The sequence below is a fragment of the Cavia porcellus genome, unplaced genomic scaffold (genome assembly GCF_034190915.1).
Source record: "Cavia porcellus strain 051 isolate PalLab524CR breed Dunkin Hartley unplaced genomic scaffold, mCavPor4.1 scaffold_13, whole genome shotgun sequence".
NCBI lineage: Eukaryota > Metazoa > Chordata > Mammalia > Rodentia > Caviidae > Cavia > Cavia porcellus.
The window spans coordinates 5,264,977-5,288,912 of record NW_026947496.1 but is presented as its reverse complement, the minus strand read 5'-3'; the positions used below and the strand labels follow the sequence as shown (position 1 = coordinate 5,288,912).

Below are 23,936 nucleotides of genomic sequence, written 5' to 3'. Positions count from 1 at the left end.
CACGAGCTTATGCTAAGAAAGACTTTGCTCTGGAGCTTTCTTTTTCATCTTAGGAGTCTTAGGTTTTAGTCTTGGTGGGAGAGGATGGCCCATCCCAAGGGTTCATGGAAGTCACAACAGGGTGACCCCAGAACCCCACACCTCCATTTATCCCTTCCTTAGGCAAGGGTGCAAAATTAGTCATTGTGAGCTCGTGGTCTCCAAAAACATTATCCAACATTTTTTAAAACTATATTTTGTTTTTCTCTACATAAAATAGTCTTTAATATGTGATTTTTTGTCTCGTTCTTGTTATATTTCTCATACCTCAAAGAGTTCCTAGCGTGACCAATACCTCCTAAAAGTAAAAATGAGCTGAAAAATACCAGGGTCAACACTGTGTGGGGTGAACTTTGAAGTTGTTTTATGAGTATACAAAGTGTCTCAAGTCTTTCAAATCTAAATAAATATATAACATTCACAGTAGCCTTTCAAATCCCCAGTTTCGGTCCCCACCCTCACTGACCACCCTGCAAGATGCTCTGCAGGCAGTGCTCCCCAGGTCTTCTCCTGGGGCAGCTCCCTTCTGAGACTGAGTGGGCTGCAGTGCAGGCGAGTACAAAAAAGTCAGAGCCCTGGAAAAAACAAACCTGCAGAGGCCAGGGGGTGGAGAAAGATGGGTGAAAAGGGTGACCTTGTTCTCAGACATGAAAAAGTTCTGTTGTGTTACTATGCAGTGAGGTAATTACAGGTAAAAACTGCATCAGTATCTTTCAAAAACCTGTAAGGAAGGGCACAACACATCTTGCCTGTAAAGATATGATAAATGTTTGAGGATATAGGCTTAACCGGATTTAAACAGCGTGCACATATATATTGAAACATTGCATGTTACCTTACTAATGTCTACAATTTTTGCTTTTATCAATTAAAAATAAATTAAAGCATAAAGATTTTTTAAGATTTAAAGAGAGAGACACAGGAGGGAGAGAGCCAATGCAACGAATGATACCAGAAAAGCTGATGTGTGCCGCATCTCAGAATTCACAAAGCATTCTAAGTCTCATAACAATCCTGTGACTATGAACCACAGTTACTTCCAATTGGAGTCAGAGCAGGTGCCCCAGGCCGACGGGAATGGAGGAGACTAGTCCTGGTGGCTAAGCTTACCAAATATTACAGTAAAAAAGGACTAGACACAAATGTGGTTTTCGAGGTTTTGGGGTCTACAGAAGCAGAAAATAAGACATTGGAAAGATAAGGAGGTCCCAGCATGCAAACAGGCAAGCAGTGTGTGTGTACCTGTTTGAGTGCATCTGAGTGTGTGTGTGTGTGTGTGTGTGTGTGTGTGACATTGAGGCAGAAAGAAGAAACTCAGCAAAGCTTCCATAAAATGAAACAGGATATGAGGCAGGAAGATGGAAAATTCTAGGTAAATTCCAGCCTAGCAAGAAAGGAGGGAAGGAGAGAAAAAGTGGAGGAGGGAGGTTTCATGGCTTTGAAGGATACACAGCATCTGCATGAAGACCAATAAGGACTTTGTCACAGTGGGGAAGCTACATTTCAGGGAACAACTGCACCTTTGAGAACTCCGCGGTCAATGTCTTCACTCCATCAGCATCAGGACTGATTTAGGATTCCACGTTGGTTAATCTAGTAAAGAAACGGCCTAATCAGGAGCCTTTCAGGATTCCACACACGTTGCCTGCACCTTGTGGAGGGTGAGGGAACAGTCTCTGGCTTTGTCCACATTTAGCTTAACTTTGTCCTTCGCCTGTGGAGCTGTCAGCCCAGTTTCCTGCTGTTTATTCTCACATCTCCGAGTCTTCCTGCATTCTAATGTGAAAACTGAATGAACTTAGACAAGCAGTAAAGGCATTTGGGTTTTCACATCTTATTACCTGAGATCATGTAGAAATTAGGACTTGTATTTTCACACCGATTCATGAAAAATGGTAACATAACTGCAAGTCTAGCTGTCTAAATACCAGACTTCATCGTCTCCTGAAGTGAAAAAAAAAATTTTTTTATCCCCTTCACTTTTCAAAAACATTGCTTTGCTGTTCAGGATTCCCCATTGTTAGATATTAAGAAAGTGAAATAAAATGTGCTGCCGGTTCAGAAAAACTCTTAAAATTCAAACTTCTTTCAATAAAAACTCTGACTCAAGGAAACAGTACACAGAACACAGAGACGTGCACCGTTACCTTAGAGGGGTAAAACCTGAGAACGTGATGAGACTGAAGGCGGACCTGGTGACATCAGTAGAGGAACCAGTAGCTCCCTCTACTTAGGGTGACTACCTTTGGGAACTAGTGGCTAGTGAGGACCTAACCCAGGCTTTAACGTGTTGAAGAATGATGGCTTCCCTTGAAACTATATCCTAACATCTCAAGGGCACCTCGGGTACAGTAGTTCTATAGAGATAGAAAACTAACTTTCCTGAAGAATCCGTGTACTTTAACAGTAATGGAACTCCTGACAAAGAAACTCAAATTAGTGCTGTGACATGTAGAACGTAGACCTTTCACCAGCTGTAAGATAATTTAGCTTAAAGGCAACTCAGCTCTATATTTGAAACATGCTATTTGTCAACGTTAACCTCCATCAGGATATCAAGTGAGCACAGAAATTCTTGCATAGAAGCCTTTAAGACTCAATTTGTTTGTCAGGGCCTCTAACCAAAAGCGTTATCGAGGTCCTTAGGAACCAAACTCAGTGCCAGTTCTCCTTCGAGAGAGTGAGTGGCTCTGAAAAGAGCCTTTGGGGGTGGAGTGCGGGGAGCACGGCAGCCGCGGGCAGGCTCACTTGGAGCTCGTGTACTTGGTGACCGCCTTGGTGCCCTCCGACACCGCGTGCTTGGCCAGCTCCCCGGGCAGCAGCAGACGCACGGCCGTCTGGATCTCCCGAGACGTGATGGTCGAGCGCTTGTTGTAGTGCGCCAGGCGCGAAGCCTCGCCCGCGATGCGCTCGAAGATGTCGTTCACGAACGAGTTCATGATGCCCATGGCCTTGGACGAGATGCCCGTGTCCGGGTGCACTTGCTTCAGCACCTTGTACACGTACACAGAGTAGCTCTCCTTGCGGCTGCGCTTGCGCTTCTTGCCGTCCTTCTTCTGCGCCTTGGTCACCGCCTTCTTCGACCCCTTCTTCGGGGCTGGAGCGGACTTGGCGGGCTCAGGCATTTTGCAAACAGGGTCAAGGACAGAACAGACTGAAGGGAGGCCGGCCGGACGGTGCCTTATGTAGCCGGTGTTATGCAAATGAGGCTCACAGACGGTCTCTGGCGATTGGCGAGTTCTTTTGTGACGTTAGTCTGCAGTCCCGCCTAGCGGGGGAAATTACTCGGGACTCACAGCCATGTTCCATTGCTGTAAACGAAAAAAAAAGTGGCCAATTGAACGGCTTCTTTTTCGCGCCCAGAAGACTCTATAAACAGACTTCCTGTATTCCAGTATGTATTGGTGGCTTAGTGCGCTGTGTAATTAATGTCTGGGCGCGGCAATCAGGGTGGCAAGGCTCGCGCCAAGACCAAGACGTGATCATCCCGCGCCGGGCTGCAGTTCCCGGTGGGGCGCGTGCACCGCCTGCTCCGCAAGGGCAACTATGCAGAGCGCGTGGGCGCCGGCGCCCCTGTTTACCTGACGGCCGAGATTCTGGAGCTGGCGGGCAACGCGGCGCGCGACAACAAGACGCGCATCATCCCGCGCCAGCTGCAGCTGGCCATCCGCAACGACGAGGCGCTCAACAAGCTGCTGGGCAAGGTGACGATCGCTCAGGGCGGCGTGCTGTCCAATAAGACCGAGAGCTACCATAAGGCCAACTGCAAACACAAAGCCATAAAGGCTCTTTTCAGAGCCAGATACCAAAGCTCTAAGTTGTGATGCATTAAAAACTGACTAAAGTGCAACGCACCCTTTTTGAAAGATCAGTTGGTGGCTCTGAAAAGAGCCTTTGTGTGTTGGTGCTACTAAGCACACCAACTTTCTACTTCTTCTTGGGCGCTGCCTTCTTGGCCTTTGTAGCCTTCGGCTTCGCAGCCTTGGAGTTGGCAGCTTTGGGTTTGGCGGCCTTGGGCTTCACAGCCTTAGGCTTTGCGGGACTTTTGGACGCTTTTTTTGGCTTGGCGGCAGGCTTAGCCTTCTTTGGGCTCTTGGCTACCTTTTTTACTCCAGCTGCTGGTTTCTTAGCTTTCTTCGGAGTCTTCTTCACCGACTTTCTGGCGGCCGCAGCCTTCTTGGGCTTCTTGGGGGCGGTTCCCGCGGACTTTTTTGGCTTGGCCGAGCCCGCCTTCTTAGGATTTGGCTCTCCAGAAGCCGCCTTCTTATTTAGTTTGAAGGAGCCCGAGGCGCCAGTGCCCTTGGTCTGCACCAGCGTGCCCTTGCTTACCAGGCTCTTCAGCCCCAGCTTGATGCGGCTGTTATTCTTCTCTACGTCGTAGCCGCCGGCCGCGAGCGCCTTCTTGAGCGCAGCCAGCGACAGCCCATTGCGTTCCTTGGAGGCAGCAACGGCCTTGGTGATGAGTTCCGACACCGACGGGCCGGTGGCCTTGCGCTTGGCCGCACCCCCGCCCGCCGCCTTCTTGGCGGTCTTCTTTTTAGCTGGGGACTTCTCCACGGGGGCCGGCGCGGCGGTCTCGGCGGGAGCGGTCTCCGACATGGCGATAAGAAAGAAAGAACTCGAACCCAGAAGCAAACTTCACAACGATGCGACCCGCGGCTCGGGCTTTATATAACGCGACCCTGGCCTGTGATTGGTGGAGCGCGCGATGCGCAGCTTGGCCGGAGTCACCCAACCTGGAACTCTAAAGTGTGCTTGTCAGTGTCCTCAACTTGGTTGAATCCTGAAAACCACACAGCGGAATTTTGTGCCTTGAGGCTCCAAACCCAAGAGGACGGTCTCCGGGTCCATGTATTTATTTGTGCTTTTTTGAGTCACGCACAACTAGTGAAAAATACTATGAAAAGCCCTTTGGATTCTTCGGAAAACTGCAGGCTGAGGGCGTCCTTCTTAGTTACATGCTGCAATAAGCTTTTTTCCAAATACTCAAGGAATATTATATAAAAGAATTTGTCCATAAATTTGAGGTTTGATTTTTGCAAGGGGAAACAATATAATTCCTTGCTTTGGGCATAAACTGTTTCTAACTGCAAATAACACAGGCACAGAGTAGTGGTGGTTGCTCATGGACTAATCTGCCTCCTAGTAGCCTTCATGTAATGATGTATTCATAGGAAAATCGGTTTTACAGCTGATGAAGATCCGCTGTCAGAATGACCCCACATTGTAGTAGAAAGCTCAGCCATGTCAGATGTTGGAATCCAGCCACCCAAATTCAAATTCAGTCTTAACGTTATGTTTTCTTGCTGCTGTGTTTTCTCTCTTTACTTCCTGAGGTAATTCATTAAAACAGGAAAGAAAACACCAAATATAATTTACTTTAGAAAAGAGTCTGAAACCTGCAGGAAATTATTCTGGAACTCCCTGGAGCTGAGATGTGCAGACTGGATGTGCTGGGTGCTCTGAGATGGCTGAGCTTTCTTTCCCTAGCTCGTGCTACCTTTCCTTCAGCATTGAGGAATGGTCTGTGACCAGCCAGGGACTGGCAGGATGGGTGTTCCTCTTTCCTAGCAACCAGGCTCGTGTTTTAGAATGAATATTGACTGTGAAGTTGGATGGAATATCAAGAGGCTGAAGGTTATAGAGGCCCAAAAGCACACAGCAATATACAACCAAGGAACTGACAATGAGGTTAGAATGGGGCGGGGGGTATGTCACATTTATCATTTTGGAGGGAAGGAGGATGATTAGTTTTTGTGCCAGTATGAATAAAGATCAAAATATTTATTTAGATCTATACTAAAGCCAACAGGAGCTGGATGTGGCTCTTTGAGAGCCTCACAGCACTTGAAAGGCTAAGGCAGGATTGCATTACACTGAGTTCAAGACCAGCCTTGACTACAGAGACACTGTCTCAAAAAGCTAGCAAACCAAAGCCAAAAGAAGAGAGCTTCTATGACAACAGAAGTTTCTTTTTCAACAAAAATACTTTTGATCACAAAAATCAATGGTCACTTCTTACCTGTGAAAAGTTGTGTAAGGAAGTTTAAAGTCACCAAAAAACTTCATCATCTCTGTGAGAGCCCCTGGAGGTTAGGAAAACTGCCAGATGCAGGCACTGGTCTGTTTTTGATGACTTCCAGCTAAGAATTGTTTTCCATTTTTAGAAGATTGCTAAAAAACAAGAATACATAACAGAACCATGTGGCTTGCACAATCTTAAATTATTTACTACCTAGCCCTTTGGGGGAGCCTTTTGGACTTCTCCACAGATATAGATGGTCATAAGGGTTTCTTTCAGAACAAAGCAAACTGAAATCCAAAGAAAGAGATATTAACGTGTTGTAACCAAGCACATACCATGCTTCTTAGTCACAAACCTTTCATCAAATTCAGAAGAAAATTTCCTGAGCCCCATGACTAAGGAGGCAGTGTGACAAGCCCTACCATTCTCTGGTCGCGCTAATTCCAGCTGTTCTCTGCAGGTTTTAGTTCATCTGTTACAGTTCATAGCTGTACAAGCAGAGGACCAGAGAGAATGAGTAAACCTCTCAAAGACCCTTGAGCTAGTCACTGGCCATTCTGGGATGTGCCCTGAAACTGCCCCCCCACCCCTGCGGCTAGGGTGGGAAACCCTAAAAGTAGTGAGTGGGGCCTGGAGGGGTCCGTCAGCTTTAAGCCTGCCCCACCTCTGCCAGGAGCTAAAAGTTTCTAAGCAATTGTTACCAAAACTTTACGCTATAGGGCAAGTTGTTTAATATAAACTTACTTGGCGTACAAAAATAGAAGGCAGGCATGGACAGCTGATCTCCCTGTGGACACGCAATTGCTCTCATCTGTCTCCTGACGTCAAGTTATTCGCCCAGAAAGGTAAAGTAAAACGATGGTTACAGACAGACGAAAGCAAACACCTGAGAACACCAAAGGTAATAGAACTGTTTTAAAGTGCTACTTGTAGTGTGCCTGTTGTGCAGGGCTTACTAGACAGCTGCCGGCCTGAAGACATCACCACTACAAGCTGTACCTGTTAAGTGCTTAAGGATGCAGTGAACGTGAAGTTGAAGTAAGAGTCGAAACACAAAAACCTGATGTAATCGAGTTCTGCTTAAACCAAAACGTTCCAACAGAAGCGCTGTCAGCAAATGTTCTGTAAAAACTGCCTATGGATTACTCACTGGTCTCAGTAACGTAAATACAACAGAATTGTGTTAAGGCCAGCTTGCACACTAGTTATCACGTTAAGGTAACGGCTCTCTTGCTGACAACGGTGGGGCTCTGAAAAGAGCCTTTTGGGGTATCACACAAGCTGTACTGTGAGCTTATGCCCGCTCTCCGCGGATGCGGCGCGCCAACTGGATGTCTTTGGGCATAATGGTGACGCGCTTTGCGTGGATGGCGCACAAGTTGGTGTCCTCGAACAGCCCTACCAGGTAAGCCTCGCAGGCCTCCTGCAGCGCCATCACCGCTGAACTCTGAAAGCGCAGATCAGTCTTGAAATCCTGCGCGATCTCGCGCACCAATCGCTGGAATGGTAGCTTGCGGATTAGCAGCTCTGTGGACTTCTGGTAGCGTCGGATCTCACGCAGTGCCACGGTGCCGGGCCGGTAGCGGTGCGGCTTCTTCACGCCGCCGGTGGCCGGTGCGCTCTTGCGGGCAGCCTTCGTAGCCAGCTGCTTACGAGGAGCCTTGCCGCCAGTGGACTTGCGAGCGGTCTGCTTCGTACGAGCCATACTTACAGCACAACGTAGAACTCAGCTCAACGTGAGAGCAGAAGCTGCGAAAGCTCGGGTATTTATAGAGCCCTGCGAGCCCTGATTGGACAGGAGACTGCCTCTCCATACTTCTCCCCACGCCATTGGTTCACGGTTCAATCCTGTAGGAAAGAGTCTCCTCTCTATATTAAAACATGCCAGAAAATGTTCTGGTTTAATAACAGGCATTACCTTCCATGTGTTACAATCGTAAGATGTTGACTCGAATATCTAAAGTGCCTTGCAAATTCTCAAAGATTTGGGATTTTGATAAAGCTCATGGAACGTCCGAGGCGGCGCAAGTGTGTCCAGTGTTTACCGTACAGAACTCACAGGATGTGCGGAGGCTCAGATCCGCAGGCACCTGAGTGACCTCTAACCTCAGTAGCCTGCCAGTCCCTGCGAGGATCGTACTACTCACTGGGGCCTTGACTACCCACCCTAGGGGTAGTTTATTCCTTTGTCTAATTTTGGGAGGGGACAGATCCAGGACTTTTCAACAGAACAATAAAACTGAGGGACAGCAGCGGCTGGCACTGTCCTGGCTACCGTTGAGACCTCCTTACGTGCACCCTGAAAAGTGAAACCGGCCATATCAAGCTCAAAGCTGTTGTGTGACCCTGGCGGCCCTGGCCGCAGAAAGTGGAGCGCGGGTCTGCTTAGTGACCGCCAATACTTTCTTGTGCTACAAGTGAGGGAGGCACCTGGAGCAGCCCTTGCGAAAAGCCTTCCAGTGGCAGCACCACAGGAAAAAGAATCCAAAGAACTGGAAAGTGTGGAGGAAAACGTCTTACATATCTCGCACTCGGACTTGATGGAGAACTGCTCGCCCCCGGGCAACCGCCCAACTAACAATCAAAGGGCGCCCTCCCACGTTTTGAGGGAAAGTGGGGAAGGTGGTGCTAAACTCCTACCTCTGTCCCCTCTGCCACAGGGTGCTCTTTCGCTCGGACCTGGGTGTCCATGACTCCCAGCCCCGAGTCCCGGAGGCCGCCCGAGTCCCTGTCCTGCTCCGGGCGCGCGCCGCGACTTGGGATCCTGCGCGAGGTGCTGGTTGCTCGCGTTTCACTTGGCCTCCGGGTGCAGTGTAGCTTTCCCAGTTTTTCTCCAATTTGATTGTACCTGTTTCTTACCCTGTACATCGTCTCCTTCCCTCACTCACCACATTTGTGGGCAGAAGCGACTTCTAATATTTTCTTCACTCTGCTTAGCAACACTTCAGGCAGCCGAGCGAGGCAGGCCTTTCAAAACCCTCCGTCTCCATCGAGCGGTGGAAACCTCTCCGCTTTCTCCTGTCCCGCTTCTGCCCTGAAGGGAATGGGCTGCACGCAGGAAACGCTCCCCTCCCCCAGAGGTAAAGTAAAACAGCTCCGTGCCACAGAGTTTATTCTGGGAGTTATCTAGAGAAGGTACCGCTCAGGCGGAGCTAACCCCGGCCGCCGCAGTTGGTCCCTCTCCTCGGGCCCGGCCAGTCTTCTCTTCCTCCTCACGATCCGCGCAGTTTTTTCAGCTCACTCTCTTCTCTCGCCCTGAAGGTCAGAAACACCTTCTCATGCTCCTGGTACTTTGATTACTGCTGACACAAATAACTCGGACCTGAGGAGTCAGCCGCCCTGAGTGCATCGCAAGCCCTTGTTCCCGGGATCAGCCTCTTTCTCACGGAGCTTCTAGGCTGCCTCCTGTAAAAGGGCGTCCAGGCGCTTAACTGCAAGGTGCTAGTCCCGCGTGGGCTGGCGGGACCCTCTTGACAATCCTCTCCCACGCAGCGAGCGCTAAGAGCCCAGAGGCCAGTCTGCCTTACTAAGTAGCTCCTGTGTTATTTTTTAAGTGAAAATCTTAAGATGAACTCTAGACACTGAGAAACCCTGGGAGCCCCCTTCTTGGCACAGAAAACCAGGGGAAAGGAGCCTCTTCCCCCAGGGTTTAGAGTTAGTGGCTGGGCCTACAAATCAAACTCGTTAACAGTGGAGAAATCTCCTTAAATATACACAGGGGAAGCCTTGCATAAAAGAGGTGAACCCCAGAGTAGCAAGGACTGAGTTTTCCTGGGAAAGTACACAGAACTGCCAGCCCAGGTGGTGAGAATGCCAGTGTCCTTCCCTTCTGGTGTGGTGGTGAAGGACAGCTTTATGGCTGAAATTGTCCTTTATAAAGATGGTTGGTTTTGTTTGTTTGTTTGTTTACAATTTTCTGTCTGCTCTTTCTCAAAAGAGTTCTTATAACCCCCGTAACTTATTTTGGTGTGGAATATTTTACTCTCCTGTATAATGAACTCTGGAGGATCTCTTGATGAGTTGACCAAGGTTACCCTTGAGACTGTCTATACTGTTCTGTTTCTAAATGCAGTGACCCAAACTAAAGCACTTTGGCTGAGTAAATGAAAGGAAAATGTGTCGCTCGCTAGTGTGGGTCTTTGCTCTTAGTGATAATGGAAGTTAAAACTAACGCACACATTTGCAGGAAAAACCTTTAATTACTAATGGTCGACAGGATCGGAGCAAAATGTACCTCCTTGTACTTGAGAACTTGGAGATCATAAAGGGCCAGAAGGAACCGGAGCTCTTCATGGCTCTCGAATGGTCAGATCACCTAGAGATGCTGCAGTTTTGTGTGCAGCCTACAAGGTGAAGAGTTCACAGACTCACTGCTCAGTGGCACTGTGACCTCAAAAAACAACAGGCAAATAACCCATTCCTGGCAATCTCTCGCTCTCAAAAATAAGAGAAAGCGAGAGAGAATGGTTTTGATATAGAGGAATGAAACTACCAACCTACTACATTTCCAGTACAAGTTTGTGTTCTCTAAAATCAAAGAATGAGTTTTAGGAGCAACATTCCCACATTCCCAGCCTTTCAAAAATGTTTTAAAAATTCTGAGATAGGGTCTGGTTATGTCACTAGATTACCCACACTGTAATTTGTGATTCTCCTGCTTCAGCCTTCTAGAATGTTGGAATTACAGTCTTGTACCATCAAATCATGGTTGTTTGTTAGCAAAAAAGAAAAGAAAAAAAGCTTTTTAAGTACCTTGCTGCCTCAGAGGAAGACACAAATAATGCTTTTAATCTTTAATAGACTAAGGGCCCAGTACTCTGCTGTCTTCGGTCTCTGATTTCCTCTCAAAACAAGTCATAGAAACCAGAATTCAGTCGGGATTGGGAGAGTAAGGCTGGAAGATGAAAGTTTGAGCCCAATTTAGGCCATTCAATGACTGTGAGAAACTTGATCTCAAAATTTTTTTTAAAAAAATTAAAAAGGGCTGTGGCTGCAGCCCAGGTAAAGGCCCTGAACTCAGTCCCCAGTGTGCCTGTGACCGGGGTGGGGTTGGGGTCAGAATTCCTGTTGCTTAAGGCAGGGAGAAGCTGAAATTAAGCCTGGGAAGCTCTCTACTTTCTCCTCTGGGTCTGAGTTTGGGGCCTTGTCCTGCCCCACCCCACCCCAGGCCAGAGAACCCTGGCCTATGGGCTGCACTGGGATTGATTTCCCTCTGTGTGTTTCTCTCAAGCTGTGTGCCATGTCCAGGCACTGTGTACACAGTGGTCCATTCATCATCAAATCCAAGCCCTTGTTTGTTTGTTTGTTTGTTGTCCTTTTGACACCGGGTCTCACTATGCGGTTCAGGCTGGCCTCGAGCTCACTTTGTAGCCCAGGCTGGTCTCAAACTTGCAACAATCTTGCTGCCTCCGCCTCCCAAGTCCTGGGATTACAGGCCTGTGCCATTGTGCCCGGCAGAATCAAAGTAATTTATGCTTAGTTTTTAGCCTGCAGTTTTCCCCTGGTGCTTAGGTCTCCACTTCTCAAAGCTCTGTGTCACACAAGGGTAAATCTCTTGTGAATTCTTCTTCTTCTTCTTCTTCTTCTTCTTCTTCTTCTTCTTCTTCTTCTTCTTCTTCTTCTTCTTCTTTTTCTTCTCCTCCTCCTCCTCCTCCTCCTCCTCCTCCTCCTCCTCCTCCTCCTCCTTCTTCTTCTTCTTCTTCTTCTCCTTCTTCTTCTTTTTGGTTTTTTGAGTCTCACTATGCAGTTCAGACTGGCTTTGAACTCACTGTAGCCCAGGCTGGCCTTGAATTTGCAGCTATCCTCCTACCTCAGCCTCCCAAATCCTGGGATTATAGGCATGTGCCTTCATGCCTGGCCACTGTTTCTCTTCTTGACCTTAGTGGATCACATTTTCCATCACCACAATGTGGGTTTGCTTGTTTTTTTGAGATCTAAGCATTTTCAAGGATGTCCAAGCAGATTCTTTGCTGATTCTCCCCCACCTAGCATTATGAAGGAAACAAAGTGATTGATTCTAAAGATCTCCTATATGGCATTTGAAAATCTCGTTTATTTACATTAAATACTTTCAATACTTTCCTTTTTGCTTTTCTCAAAAAATACTAATTGACATGCATTGCCCAATAAATCATAGTTGATTAACTGGGACAAATAATTGTATTTTTCTCATATTACGAGAGAGGTATTTTCCAGAGAGATGGTGGTGGAATATCGGTTTCCATGTGAGTTACTCAGATAAATAAATGAGGTACCCTTGCCTTTATAATGCTCTGTGAGCTGTTTGCTGATCCACAGTTAGCTCTGTAACAATTTCCCAATCTTTTTCTTTTTTTGTGGTACCAAAGATTACACCAGGCACCTTCTCAGCGAGATATATTCCCAGACCTTTTGTGTGGTATTTTTTGTTTGTAAAGTTTCAGACTGGCCTCTATCTGAGGCAGTTCTTCAACTTCAATCTCCTGAGTGCTGAGATTATAGGCTTGTGCCACCACACCCAGCTCACAGCCTCTTAATCTTTTATTTTGAGACAAATTCTGTCTAAATCACTAAATTGTTATCCAACCCAGGCCCGGTGGCAAACACCTATAATCCCAGCACTCAGAAGGCTGAGTTAGGAGGATCACTGTGAGCTCAAGGTTGTTTTGGGCTACAGAGTAGAGATTTTATTTCAAGCAAATAAATAAATGACTGGTTTGGGTTCAAACTTTTAATCATCCTGCCTCAGTTTCCCAGAATACTGGCATGCTGGGATTACAAAGTGTGCCTCCCCTTGATGACCTCCTCATGTGCTTCATTCAGAGTTGGGCTCAATGCTTTTGTCTCCTTGTAAACAGCCGAATGTGATGCTCAGTATGCAGTTTTCATACTCAGGGCCTCCTGGTATTACCGGACACTACTGCATGGTTTGTGCAATGGTCATGCACCTCCAGGGAGGCAGGACGTGTCTGCACTGGGATGTCCTACACCAGTCCCTGACTGAAGTCTATTAGCATGTGCGTTTCATACATGAGGGGTGCCCGAAGACAACGAGTCAGTGTCACAGAAGGCTTGGATTCAGACTTAAATACCATCTTGGGCAGATCAGAGAAGGGTGAAAGGCTGTGGTGACAGAAGGCGGCAGGCTCTGGGACCCGAGGCTGGGGCCGGCCTTGCACACTGGCCAAGAGCCTCTCTGGGCTGCAGCCCTGTCCTCGCCCTGCTGCAAGGAGTCAGCCGTGGTGTGGACACTTCCTCCGTAGGTCTGGGTGCCCCTCTCACAAGCCGAGCTTTCTCTGCTTTCAGAGTTTCTCCTTTCTGCAGTCCCTGGGAACGGTGGATTCAAAACATCCTTCCACCAGAGAGGCCTCCTGTGTGTGGCGCTCCCTCCTGTTCCTCTCTAGCTTCCCTCAAATTCCTGCTTTCATTCCTGAAACATACCACAGAATAATTTCCAGTACTAAGTTCTTATTTTTTAATTTTCTTTGAGATACTGAGGACTGAATCCAGGACCTTCACACTGAGCTACACTCCCAGCCCTCTTTTTTTTTCTTTCTTTTTTTGTTTTTTTTGAGACAGAGTCTCACTATGCAGTTCAGCCTGACCTTGAGCTCACTTTGTAGCCCAGGCTGGTCTACAATTTGCAATGATCCTCTTGCCTCAGCCTCCTGAGTGCTGGGATTACAGGCGTGTGCCCCACATCCAACTTCCCAGCCCTTTACTTTTATTTTTAGACAAGGTCTCACTAAATTGCTAAATTTCACGGACTGGGCTCAAGCCGTCAGTCCTCGCGCCTCAGCCTCTAGAGTGCTGGGACTACAAGCCATTGCCACCACACCAGGCTAAGCTCTTGCACTTTCTTACTTTGTGTCTCAGACATCTCCAAAACCGGATGCCACAGTGAGAGACAAACCCTCTTTCTGCCATGCTGCACTGGCCTCCAGCTTCAGCACAGGAACAGAGGAAAACAGACCACAGCCTGTGAGTGACATTCTTCAAAAGACACTTGGGTTTGCTGACTATGGGAGTGGTGGCTGGGTCCTTAAGGGTTTTGAGTGGGAACACAGCTGGGCAGGGCTAGGATCCCAGCTGGACAGGGCTGCAGAGACCCCGGCACAGGGCGCTGAGGTGTGAACCCAGGGAGAGGGCAGGGTTGACTGAGCCTGGACCTTAGCTTTCATTTTTGCCATTTATGTTCATGATGTCAGAAAAAGAAGGGAATGCTTCCTGGCACATCCTCATTGTTTTGCTTCTTTATCTGCTTAAACTGCTTTCCCTTCCTGTATTTGCAGCGTGATTTTGATGATCATCATGGATGCTTTCTATGGGCTGTAGAGTTCCTTGGGACACAGGCTTGGGCCCAGAAGTGATGGTTAAATAACTCTCCAAAACGTCTGCGCCATTACCAATCTGCCCTACAAGAGTGAGGGTCCCCTCCAGAGACATCAGTCACTCCTGGTGCCGTGGATAAGGCTCTGAGGGCCTCCTGCACCGAAGTTAACCCCAGCCTGACAGGAGGAGGGAGGCTCTGGGAGCCGAGAATGGGTCGGTGTGCACACACAAGGCACAGAGTACAGGGCACCGTCCAATCCTGCATGCAACAGCAGGGGACACAACACCAAGGTGCTACTTTGTGAGCCAGGAAGCGGGCTCTCCCCAGATGACCCAACTCCTGACCCAGTAGATGTCAAATGTGCCAATTTTTTGGTCCCACTGTTGAGGAAACCCAGTCAAACCGGAAAGGAAGATGCCTCACACAAGAAGTTGGAAAGCAAACTATATATTATACTGACAAGTTGGTGGGAAAACCAGTTCCAAACCACCAGCCCTGAGTTAGCTTTGAGTTTTGGTTATACAGGGTTTGTGAGCAGGAAGTACAAAAGCCAGTAGCAAATCAGTGCCAGACTGCGTCATATGTTGTTAGGCAAATTGGGCAGACTCAGGGATTTTTTTTTTTTTAATCGTAAGGAAGGGGAATCTTGGAAGTTTGGCAAGGAGGTGGGTGAAATTATATATTGTCCTTGTCCTTGTCCTTGTCTAACCGTTGACTAGACAGGCCTTGGAACATCTTAGTAAAACAGGATATTTTTAGGTAGGAAAACAGAACCAGACTGTCTATAAGAAGCAGCTGGATGAAGTCAGTCAGGACTAATGGGTCTGGCCAGATGAACATATCCCGCCTCAACATGGTGGGAAACTGCCACCTGGGTTTTAAACTTTTGAATTTTTTTTGTCACACCACAACATCAAGGGATGCAGTTATGTATTGGGAACCTAGCCAAGAGTCCCGACTGTCAGCATCGAGAATGCAGCGAGAAACCTAAAAAACAAGAGACAGGGATAATATTGCCTTAGTGGTTGGAAGTTAATGTCTGGATCAGACTCCTCACTCCCACATTTATTCCCTGTATCCTGTGACAGGTGGGGCAAAGATCACAGTTCATCCCAAGATCAGACTCGAGGATGTAGATGATTTTATGCTCAGAAGAGTTCATGGGAAATGTCAGATGGGTGGAACCAATAATCCAAATTCTTCCTTTTATCCCTTAGGGAAATATGTAGACTTGCCATTGTGAATTTGTGGTCCCCGACAGCTAGGAACCAAGCAAGGAAGTCAGGAGAGTTTCACTGTGAAATAATGGGAAAAAGAAGAGCTCCTGCAGTGAACACCAAGGCCCTTTGTCTGGTAATTCACAAAGTGACTACAAGTACAGCCGCTCAACTGACACTGACCCAGTGGGGAGCCATCACCACACACACACACACACACACACACGTAGCAGGCACACAGTGAAGGCGTTTGGGGAAGGGATGGTCCGGATGCTCTGGTCACTCACTGGGTGACTGATGGACTTGATGGACAGATTATACTAAATTATAGTATAATCTCAAAGCATTCTTTTTCGTCAGGGAGGCTTGGCTGCTTCCCATTGCTGCTTCTTATTTTATTTTTTTGAGACAGAGTCTCCCTATGTAATTCAGGCTGGCCTTGAACTCATTGTAATCCAGGCTGGCCTGAAACTTGCAGGGATCCTCCTGCCTCACCCTCCAGATTACCCCTGTGTAGGTGCCACCATGCCCAGTTTATAATTCTGTTTTTTGTGCTGAGCTCCTTGAGGTCTCTGTTCCTTGCTAACTGTACGTTAATGTCTGATTTAGTTGCCTAGAATTAATTGTACCTTGTTCTAGTGCAACTGCAAGCAGAAACGCCAAAACTACCCAGGTTTGGAAGGAGATTTATTTTCAACAGCTTTTTGGTCATCCACATACACATGTTTCCTCTGCTCCAAATTATATCTAGACATAGAAGGCATATTTGGGAAATCTGGCCTTCCAAAAAACAGAAATGCACACTGTCAAAAGAAATAAAATTGGCCACTCATCAATGAGACTAGCTGTAAAAGTCATTCGCTTATGTCTGTGGTGTTATTCCCTTGTGTATCAGCAGTGTTAGTGATTAACTGACATTGATCTGCATCTCATATATTTTAAAAAACTTTTTAAATTAAGAGGCAGGATTCCCTAAATCACCCAGTTGCCAAGGCCTGGTCAAATTTGTGATCCTCCTGCCTCGGCCTCCCAGTGTGTCAGGATTATACAGAAATAAATTACCACACATGGTTGTTTTTCAGATTCGAACCCACAATAAGAATGATTTCTCAATCTGACCTCCGCAGAGGATTTAGGTGTCCTTTCCCAGCTCCAGAGAAGTTCTCCAATCCTAAATTCAGAGCGAAGTGAACCTCAGTGAATGTTTCCCCAGCACCCGATGACTCTCTGGGGCCCACCACGGGAGCCCTGGGAATTTCATTAAGCACACATTCCATTGCTTGGGGTCTTCGCCCTGCAGGGTTAGAGCTGAAGCATCTGGGAGTCCGAGCTTTCTTTCGAAGCCCAACTATGCCCGAGGGAGGATTTGCCTTGTGCAGGTGAGACCTAAGGAAGGAGCATTTCGCAGCGCCCCAGAGGTCTGGCTCCCCACTTCCCCGTGCGCAGGCCGCCAGCACGACAGCCGCAGACCCGGCCGCTTCACGCTCTCTTGTCCTCCTAACCGACTGGACGCTTCGTGCTGCCTCTCACGGATCTGTCACCACACAAGCCACAGCCAAAAGAATTTAAGCTCCACAATTGTTATTTCATAATCCAATTTGGTAATATAAATGAAAAAGTTTAGTAAAGTGCAAGGTTAAATGTGAATATTTTTCTTTTTTTGTTTTGTTTTGTTTTTGTTTGTTTGGTTGGTTTTTGGAACAGGGTCTTACTCTAGACCAGGCTTACTTCAAATTCACAGCAACTCTCCGGCCTCAGCCTCCAGAGGGCTGGGATTATAGGCGTGTACCACCACACCCAGCTTAATTGTTAATTGTTAATAATTTTAAAAAATCCAGATTCCTTCCTAAACATGTTTTAAATTGTATTGTTAGCTAAAATACTGGAAAATAAACTATAAAAAAAAGTTGATTTCTAAATCATGATCCCTTCCAATAGAAATTGATAGCATGTATTCTTTGGTGGGGAGCATTTTGTTTTGTTAGGTTTTTTTTTTTTTTTTTTTTTTTTAATGACTGGATCTTGCTACATAATTCAAGCGAGCCTGAAACTCACGACATGGCCCAGGCTGCCCTCAAACTTGTGACAATACTGCCTCCGTGTCCCAGTGCTGGGATTATAGGTGTGCACCACCACAGCCAGTGATTTCATGGGTCCTGGTTAATTTTTGAAAAGAATTAAGTGAGGGGTCTTTTTTTTCACCTTCCAAAACTGATGGGCAGAGGTGACTGACCACACCTGGGGCTGCCAAGCAACTCTAACCAAGAGGATTCTAGCCTTTTTGTAAATCCACAGCCTTACTTGGCATGGTGGTGTATCCCTGTAATCCCTACACTCAGGAGCCTGAAGCAGGAGGATCACTGCAGTTCGAGGCCAGCCTGAAACTCTGTCTCAAAAAAACTAAAAATAAATCCACAGCTGCACTAAGCTGCTCTTAGGTCTCCCTAGATAGCAGCAAAACTAACCCTGCTGACCTAGGGGCTGAGACAGGACAGTGTCCCTGCATCCCAGCTTCCCTGTGGTGAGCCTGGAGCTGCAGGATGTGGTCATCTCCTCTGGAGAGTGGATCCGACGTGGACTGCTGACGCGGTCCTCCTGCGTTCCCTCCTGCATGTTGTTTGTCATGCCCTGCGTGGCTTAGGCCGTAGCTTCTGACTTGGAGGGTCTGTTCCTTACCAGGTAGACCTACAGGGCTTGGGCCTCCAATGCCCGAGCGAGGGTCCTTGTGCCCCACAGAATCCAGCACAGCTCCCTGGGGCTTTGGTGCTGTGCCCTGGTTTCTGTTTGCCAAAGCAGCTCTCTGACTCCAGCACACACCCGGGGGATGGGGTCCAGCTCAACTTACTGAGGAGAGACTCTCAAATAATTTTTGCACATTTCCGAAAACAACCATTTCTAGGTCCAAATTTAAGCTTCGTATAAAGAATATCCGTCCTGGTCTGTAATTTACCTGAAACACAGGATCTCAGAAGACTCCAAAAGCCAGTGGTGTCCTTGTGGAAAAGATAGAAGACTAAAACTAACTATACTGTTTTAGAAAAGAAAACAAATTTTGATTTTTACAATTTAACTTTGCAAAGATTTGAGGGACATTTGGCCTCAGGGATGTGGCAGCAGCCAGCCTGGGGTGGAGGACCCTGGGCCCCGGGTCTCTGCGGGTCTCTGCTGCTTGGGAGGGTGAGTGGACACTCCCACACACACACTCCACCACCACCCAGCTCAACAGGCTGCCGACGCTGGATGCCCAGCTCGCGCCAAGAAACGGGTCTGCATCACCAGGGCCTTGGAGACACCAAAACCAGGGCCCATTTACTTACTTTCCAGCCTCACAGTTGTGAAGTGGACTTGAAGGAGAATAAACTCTGCAGAGAATCTCCCAAAGGCTCACCAGGTGAGTATGCAACAGGGCCCAGCTCTCCCTGGAACCAGAAAGCTCCTCCAAAGAGTTCGCTGTAGGATAGCTGCAGCCAATTTGAGGTTTGATCTTGTAGGATTTATGTTTCATAAATTAAGTACTGCTTAGGAAAGCTGGAACCCGCGCAGCAGCAGGAGGGGCTCTTCACAGTTGGGGTACCCCTGCAGCCACGCCCAGGTCCCCACTGATACCACTGCTGGTCCCACTTGTTTTAGTCCTCAGCCGCACTGTGGGCACCCTTGACAATGAGTGTGACAGCCTCTTCAAAGGTATCCTTACTGGAAATTCTGGAGTTGGAAAGAGCAATCTGTCTGGATTCACGCGAAATAACTTTAATCTGGAGAGCAAGGCATCACTGCAGTAGAGTTTGCAACAAGAAGCATCCAGGTTGATGGGAAAACAATAAAGGCACGGATGTGGGACACGGCAGGACAAGAGTGATGCCGAGCTATGATAACATCAGTGTGCTAGCGTGGAGCTGTAGGTGCAGTTCTTAGGTCTATGGCATTGCTAAGCATCACACATATGAAGATGCGGAATGGTGGCTGAGAGACCATGCTGACAGTAAGTAACACTGTCATCATGCCTGTGAGCAAGAAGAGTGTTACATCATCTCAGGGCCATTCCCAGAGATAAAGCCAGAGCTTTTGCAGAAAACAATGCTTTGTCACTCAGTGAGACTTAGGCTCTAGGCTGGACAAATGTAGAAGCCACTTTCCAGTTCTCAGAGATATACTGCCTTGTTTGACAGACGTGAAAATAACGTCTCCAAACAACAATGTGGTCCTAGCCATGTCCCACCAACCACAGAAAACAACCAAAGGGGCCATGCCCTCAGAACATCTAACGCATTTTCCCTTCTCCCCTAGAAGGCTGTGTCTAGTCCACTTCCCAGATCTGAGATTTAAATATATTTGTAAAACCTGTGGTCACTTTTGTGTTTTACTTTACTCCCTTACTTCATGAACTCTTCCATGTTTTAAGCTTTTTTTTGCTCTTAGCTTTATAAAATCATCCACTTTGTCCCAAGTGACTGCAGTTTTTTCTATGCTGTGCTGAGCTTCAATGAATGTTTGAATTCCGCAGTTACTGTTTACTTCTCATGAAAGTCTTTCTCTGTAGGACATAGTTGAACTTGTTCGGTTGAAGCTTAGACCCATTGGTCTTCATCAAATCAATTGAAAAGACCTTAGAAATAAGCTATTATTTCACCACAGAGCCGCTTAGTAGTCCACTCTTCTCAGTGCAGTGTGTATTGCAACAAATCTAAGAGTGGCCCTATAAACATAAGAGAATTTTGTGAAATATTCCCATTATTCTGGAAGTCAATTTCTAAAATGTCTAATAGGTTTATGCAATTTAGTACATTTTGGTTTAATTTTCATAACATCAAAGTTGATTAGAAAGGAGGACACTATTTTCTGGACAAGAATTATCCTAATAAACACAAAGACTGTCACAACTGGGTCAGGCTTATGGGTACAGGGCCATAAGTTAGACAGTGCTGCCTGGCAGGCCAGCAGTTAGGCCGGCAGAATTCCTTCTGAAGTGTCTCTGCTGCAGTGATCAGGTAGCCCAAGTCATTTAGCTGATCTCATTTCCCAGCCGTAGATTACATGAAATTTTATTGCTCAGGTAATAACTGGTTTAATGCTGGTAATATCAAATTTTAAAAGTTAATCTTAAGCTTCTAAGTAGTAAAATGCAATCTAGTTTTATCACCATTATCCACCAGCAGTCATGGGTGATTATTTTAGAATGCTTATATATGAGTTTTGCAATATATAGTGGAATATAGTGGAATATAGTCTGGTTAAATCTGGTTTTAGTATGTCTAAAGGATACAGTAAGAGGTTAACTTATGCTTATGTGGTACCACTTAAAGGCATATATTTTTTAGTATGTTATATGAAATAGTATCTTGAGCTTTAAAAGAACGCACTTAGGCATTATAGAGACCTGAAGTCATTTTTTTCCAATACATAATTGAACTCAATGGAGCAACTAGTTCCTTATTCAGAAATGTGCACATTAATAGTTTTACTGCCGTATGTGGGTAATACTAAGCACTTCTCTGTAGCTTTCTGAAAGTTGTCAACTGCAGTGATAACTTCAAGATGATGGGATATAAAAAACTATGTGTGAACTTGCACGAATTTACTGTTTCAGTCAATCTTTTGCCCTTTGCAGTGCTCCTGATGTGTAGGAGTACACCAAGGCATTGCTGAGGTCAGTCATTTCCTGCGCAGCCACTTTACTGTTGGTTATAAAGATACATTATCTACTTATAAATTGCTTTGTATTCTATGCATGCTAACTTTATTTTGTTATTTGTAATATATACTCTTTCTAATGAAAGTATAGGGGATCTATTCTCAAAACAAAAGAAAAACCTTAAACTGCAGACACTTATCACCAGGCCCTAGGCGAAACACCAGCAGCTCAGCCAACAGTTGTAGTTTCTGAGGTCAGAACCAACTAGATCAAGGGAGAGAACTGGGCAGAGGCGCGGGCTGGATCTTCACCTGGTGAGCTCAGTCGGGATCACCATTGCTCCCTCGTACTATGGAACCTAAGGACTTTAAGGCCTGCAGGTCACGCGAGCTCAGGCTGGAGAGGGCAGCGCTGCCCTCAGGAATAGCACAGCCACGGTATCTGTTGGAAGCTAGCTCCGTCACTTCCTGTTGACCGAGACTGCAACTTCTCCAATAGGCACATCCGCATAAACCCGAACCGTGCCACCTACTTGTTACTCATCGTTAACGACCGGTTAATACACCGAGGTTCTCTGTCGCGTGTCCCGGCACCCCCTACCTTCCCTATTCCTCGGACGTGTAACAGCCTCTCAGCGAAAACGGAAGTGGCTCTGAAAAGAGCCTTTGGGGACGGGGAGGGTGGCACGAGGCTCAGGCTCGCTCCCCGCGGATGCGGCGCGCCAACTGGATGTCCTTGGGCATGATGGTGACGCGCTTGGCATGGATAGCACACAGGTTGGTATCCTCGAACAGCCCCACTAGGTAGGCCTCGGACGCTTCCTGCAGCGCCATCACCGCCGAGCTCTGGAAGCGCAGATCAGTCTTGAAATCCTGCGCGATCTCGCGCACCAGCCGCTGGAACGGCAGTTTGCGGATGAGCAGCTCGGTGGACTTCTGGTAGCGCCGGATCTCACGGAGCGCCACGGTGCCGGGCCGGTAGCGGTGCGGCTTCTTCACGCCACCGGTAGCCGGTGCGCTCTTGCGGGCGGCCTTGGTAGCCAGCTGCTTACGCGGGGCCTTGCCGCCGGTGGACTTGCGAGCGGTCTGTTTGGTACGAGCCATTGCACAACAGTATACTGACGAAGGCAAGCAACTGGAAGGAGTGCAGCGGGAGCAGAATTTATACGGATGATACGGTCCTGATTGGTCAAAACTGTGGCAGGAGTGTCCTGATTGGCTTTTAACCCAGGCTGTTTCGAACCACTTTGAACGGCCTGGTGTTCCGTTGTTTTTCGATTTCGAGCACTCATGTTGATTCTCACAATGAAAAGAGAATGGGCCTGAAATTTGTGGAGGTCACTTCAACCTTTTCCTAGGAGCCATTCTGTTTCAGGTAATGGGAAAAATTAGCTGGTAGAATAATGTATTCAAGTAGGTCCTTGGATCAGTAATTAAAATTATGACTGCTTTTAATTACTGAAACCAAGTCTCACAGCGAAAATGGTTTTAAAATAGAGAAGCACATTGGCCCCTGACCGCTTTAACATACGAACTTCTTGCTTCTGCATTGGTTGGAGGAAAAGGGATTATTGATATGTGCTTAACTGATACCAATAAGCGGTAGCTAACATCAACTGATTTTGATCCGAACAGCTTGCTCGAATGCGCAAAAATACACAGCGCGCATACGAGCAACTTGTAAACTTCCACCAGCTAATAACCAGGTCTTTTCTCATAGAGTATAGGTTTGAAAACAGCCTTGGAGTTAGGACTGGAGTTTAGCAGCATAAGTGACAAGGCATATTGGTAAAATCACAGTAAACTGGGAAATTAGTTCACTCTCTGGCGCTAACAATTATCTAAAATTTTTACATGTCTTGAGACGCAAGAATGTATGTTGGGAAAACGCAGAATGTTTTTACCCGTCTTGCACGTAGGATAGTTGCTTTATGTGTCCCGAGAATTAAGTGCTTGTGCAAATAAGACATTTATTGCCCGTACGTGAAAACACATTAATGTACAGTTCCTCAGCAGAAAATGGAAGGTGGCTCTGAAAAGAGCCTTTTGGTTAGTTTTTGAGTTGCTAATTGGCCCAATTTTCACTTGCCCTTGGCCTTGTGGTGGCTCTCGGTCTTCTTGGGCAGCAGCACGGCCTGGATGTTGGGCAGCACGCCGCCCTGCGCGATCGTCACCTTGCCCAGCAGCTTGTTGAGCTCCTCGTCGTTGCGGATGGCCAGCTGCAGGTGGCGCGGGATAATACGCGTCTTCTTGTTGTCGCGCGCCGCGTTGCCCGCCAGCTCCAGAATCTCGGCCGTCAGGTACTCCAGCACGGCCGCTAGGTAGACAGGGGCGCCGGCGCCCACGCGCTCGGCATAGTTGCCCTTACGAAGCAGTCGGTGCACGCGACCCACCGGGAACTGCAGCCCGGCACGGGAAGACCGCGTCTTGGCCTTGGCGCGAGCCTTGCCACCCTGCTTGCCACGTCCAGACATTGCAACAAGGTGCACAGTAAACCTACTGGTCAGTAGACTCGCCAGTACAGAAAGCGTCCTTTATAGCGTCTTTTGGGCGCGAAAAGGAAGCCGTGCGATTGGCCGCTTTTCATTTTCGTTTACACCAATGGGACACGGCTGTAAGAGCGGCGTAGTTTTCCCCGCTAGGCGGGACTGCAGGCTGACGTCACAAGAGAGAACTCGCCAATCGCCAGAGACTGTCTGTGAGCCTCATTTGCATA

The 23,936-nt window shown here is 47.4% G+C and overlaps 5 protein-coding genes across 5 annotated transcripts; 1 reads left to right on the top strand and 4 right to left on the bottom strand.

Moving 5' to 3' along the window:
• Nucleotides 1-2,718: 2,718 nt before the first annotated feature.
• Nucleotides 2,719-3,350, bottom strand: LOC101787866 (histone H2B type 1-C/E/F/G/I). Its single transcript, XM_005000625.4, has one exon. It carries the CDS (start codon nt 3,162-3,164, stop codon nt 2,784-2,786), a length of 381 nt encoding a protein of 126 aa, XP_005000682.1. The 5' UTR covers nt 3,165-3,350; the 3' UTR covers nt 2,719-2,783.
• Nucleotides 3,351-3,365: 15 nt separating this feature from the next.
• On the top strand, nt 3,366-3,863 carry LOC101788863 (histone H2A-like). The gene is given in 1 exon segment (XM_013145085.2): nt 3,366-3,863. A coding segment is annotated over 1 exon segment (396 nt). The 5' UTR covers nt 3,366-3,467.
• A 103-nt stretch (nt 3,864-3,966) lies between these two features.
• On the bottom strand, nt 3,967-4,638 carry H1-5 (H1.5 linker histone, cluster member). The gene has a single exon (XM_005000631.4). The coding sequence runs from the start codon at nt 4,636-4,638 to the stop codon at nt 3,967-3,969; it is 672 nt and encodes a 223-aa protein (XP_005000688.2).
• A 2,712-nt stretch (nt 4,639-7,350) lies between these two features.
• On the bottom strand, nt 7,351-22,371 carry LOC100712884 (uncharacterized). Its single transcript, XM_063259685.1, has 2 exons — nt 21,920-22,371; nt 7,351-7,790 (listed from the first exon to the last, which is right to left on the bottom strand). The coding sequence occupies exons 1-2, from the start codon at nt 22,322-22,324 to the stop codon at nt 7,359-7,361; spliced, it is 837 nt and encodes a 278-aa protein (XP_063115755.1). The 5' UTR covers nt 22,325-22,371; the 3' UTR covers nt 7,351-7,358.
• Nucleotides 22,372-23,039: 668 nt separating this feature from the next.
• On the bottom strand, nt 23,040-23,754 carry LOC100734869 (histone H2A type 1). The gene has a single exon (XM_063259775.1). It carries the CDS (start codon nt 23,692-23,694, stop codon nt 23,302-23,304), a length of 393 nt encoding a protein of 130 aa, XP_063115845.1. The 5' UTR covers nt 23,695-23,754; the 3' UTR covers nt 23,040-23,301.
• Nucleotides 23,755-23,936: the final 182 nt, after the last annotated feature.

Excerpts from the sequence above, each read along its gene's own strand:
- LOC100712884 (XM_063259685.1), bottom strand. The coding sequence starts at position 22,324 with ATGGCTCGTACCAAACAGACCGCTCGCAAGTCCACCGGCGGCAAGGCC. Across the intron at positions 7,791-21,919 it reads GCCGCATCCGCGGGGAGCGA|GTTCTACGTTGTGCTGTAAG; the intron begins GCCTGAGCCTCG and ends ACGTTGAGCTGA.
- LOC100734869 (XM_063259775.1), bottom strand. The coding sequence starts at position 23,694 with ATGTCTGGACGTGGCAAGCAGGGTGGCAAGGCTCGCGCCAAGGCCAAG.
- LOC101787866 (XM_005000625.4), bottom strand. The coding sequence starts at position 3,164 with ATGCCTGAGCCCGCCAAGTCCGCTCCAGCCCCGAAGAAGGGGTCGAAG.
- H1-5 (XM_005000631.4), bottom strand. The coding sequence starts at position 4,638 with ATGTCGGAGACCGCTCCCGCCGAGACCGCCGCGCCGGCCCCCGTGGAG.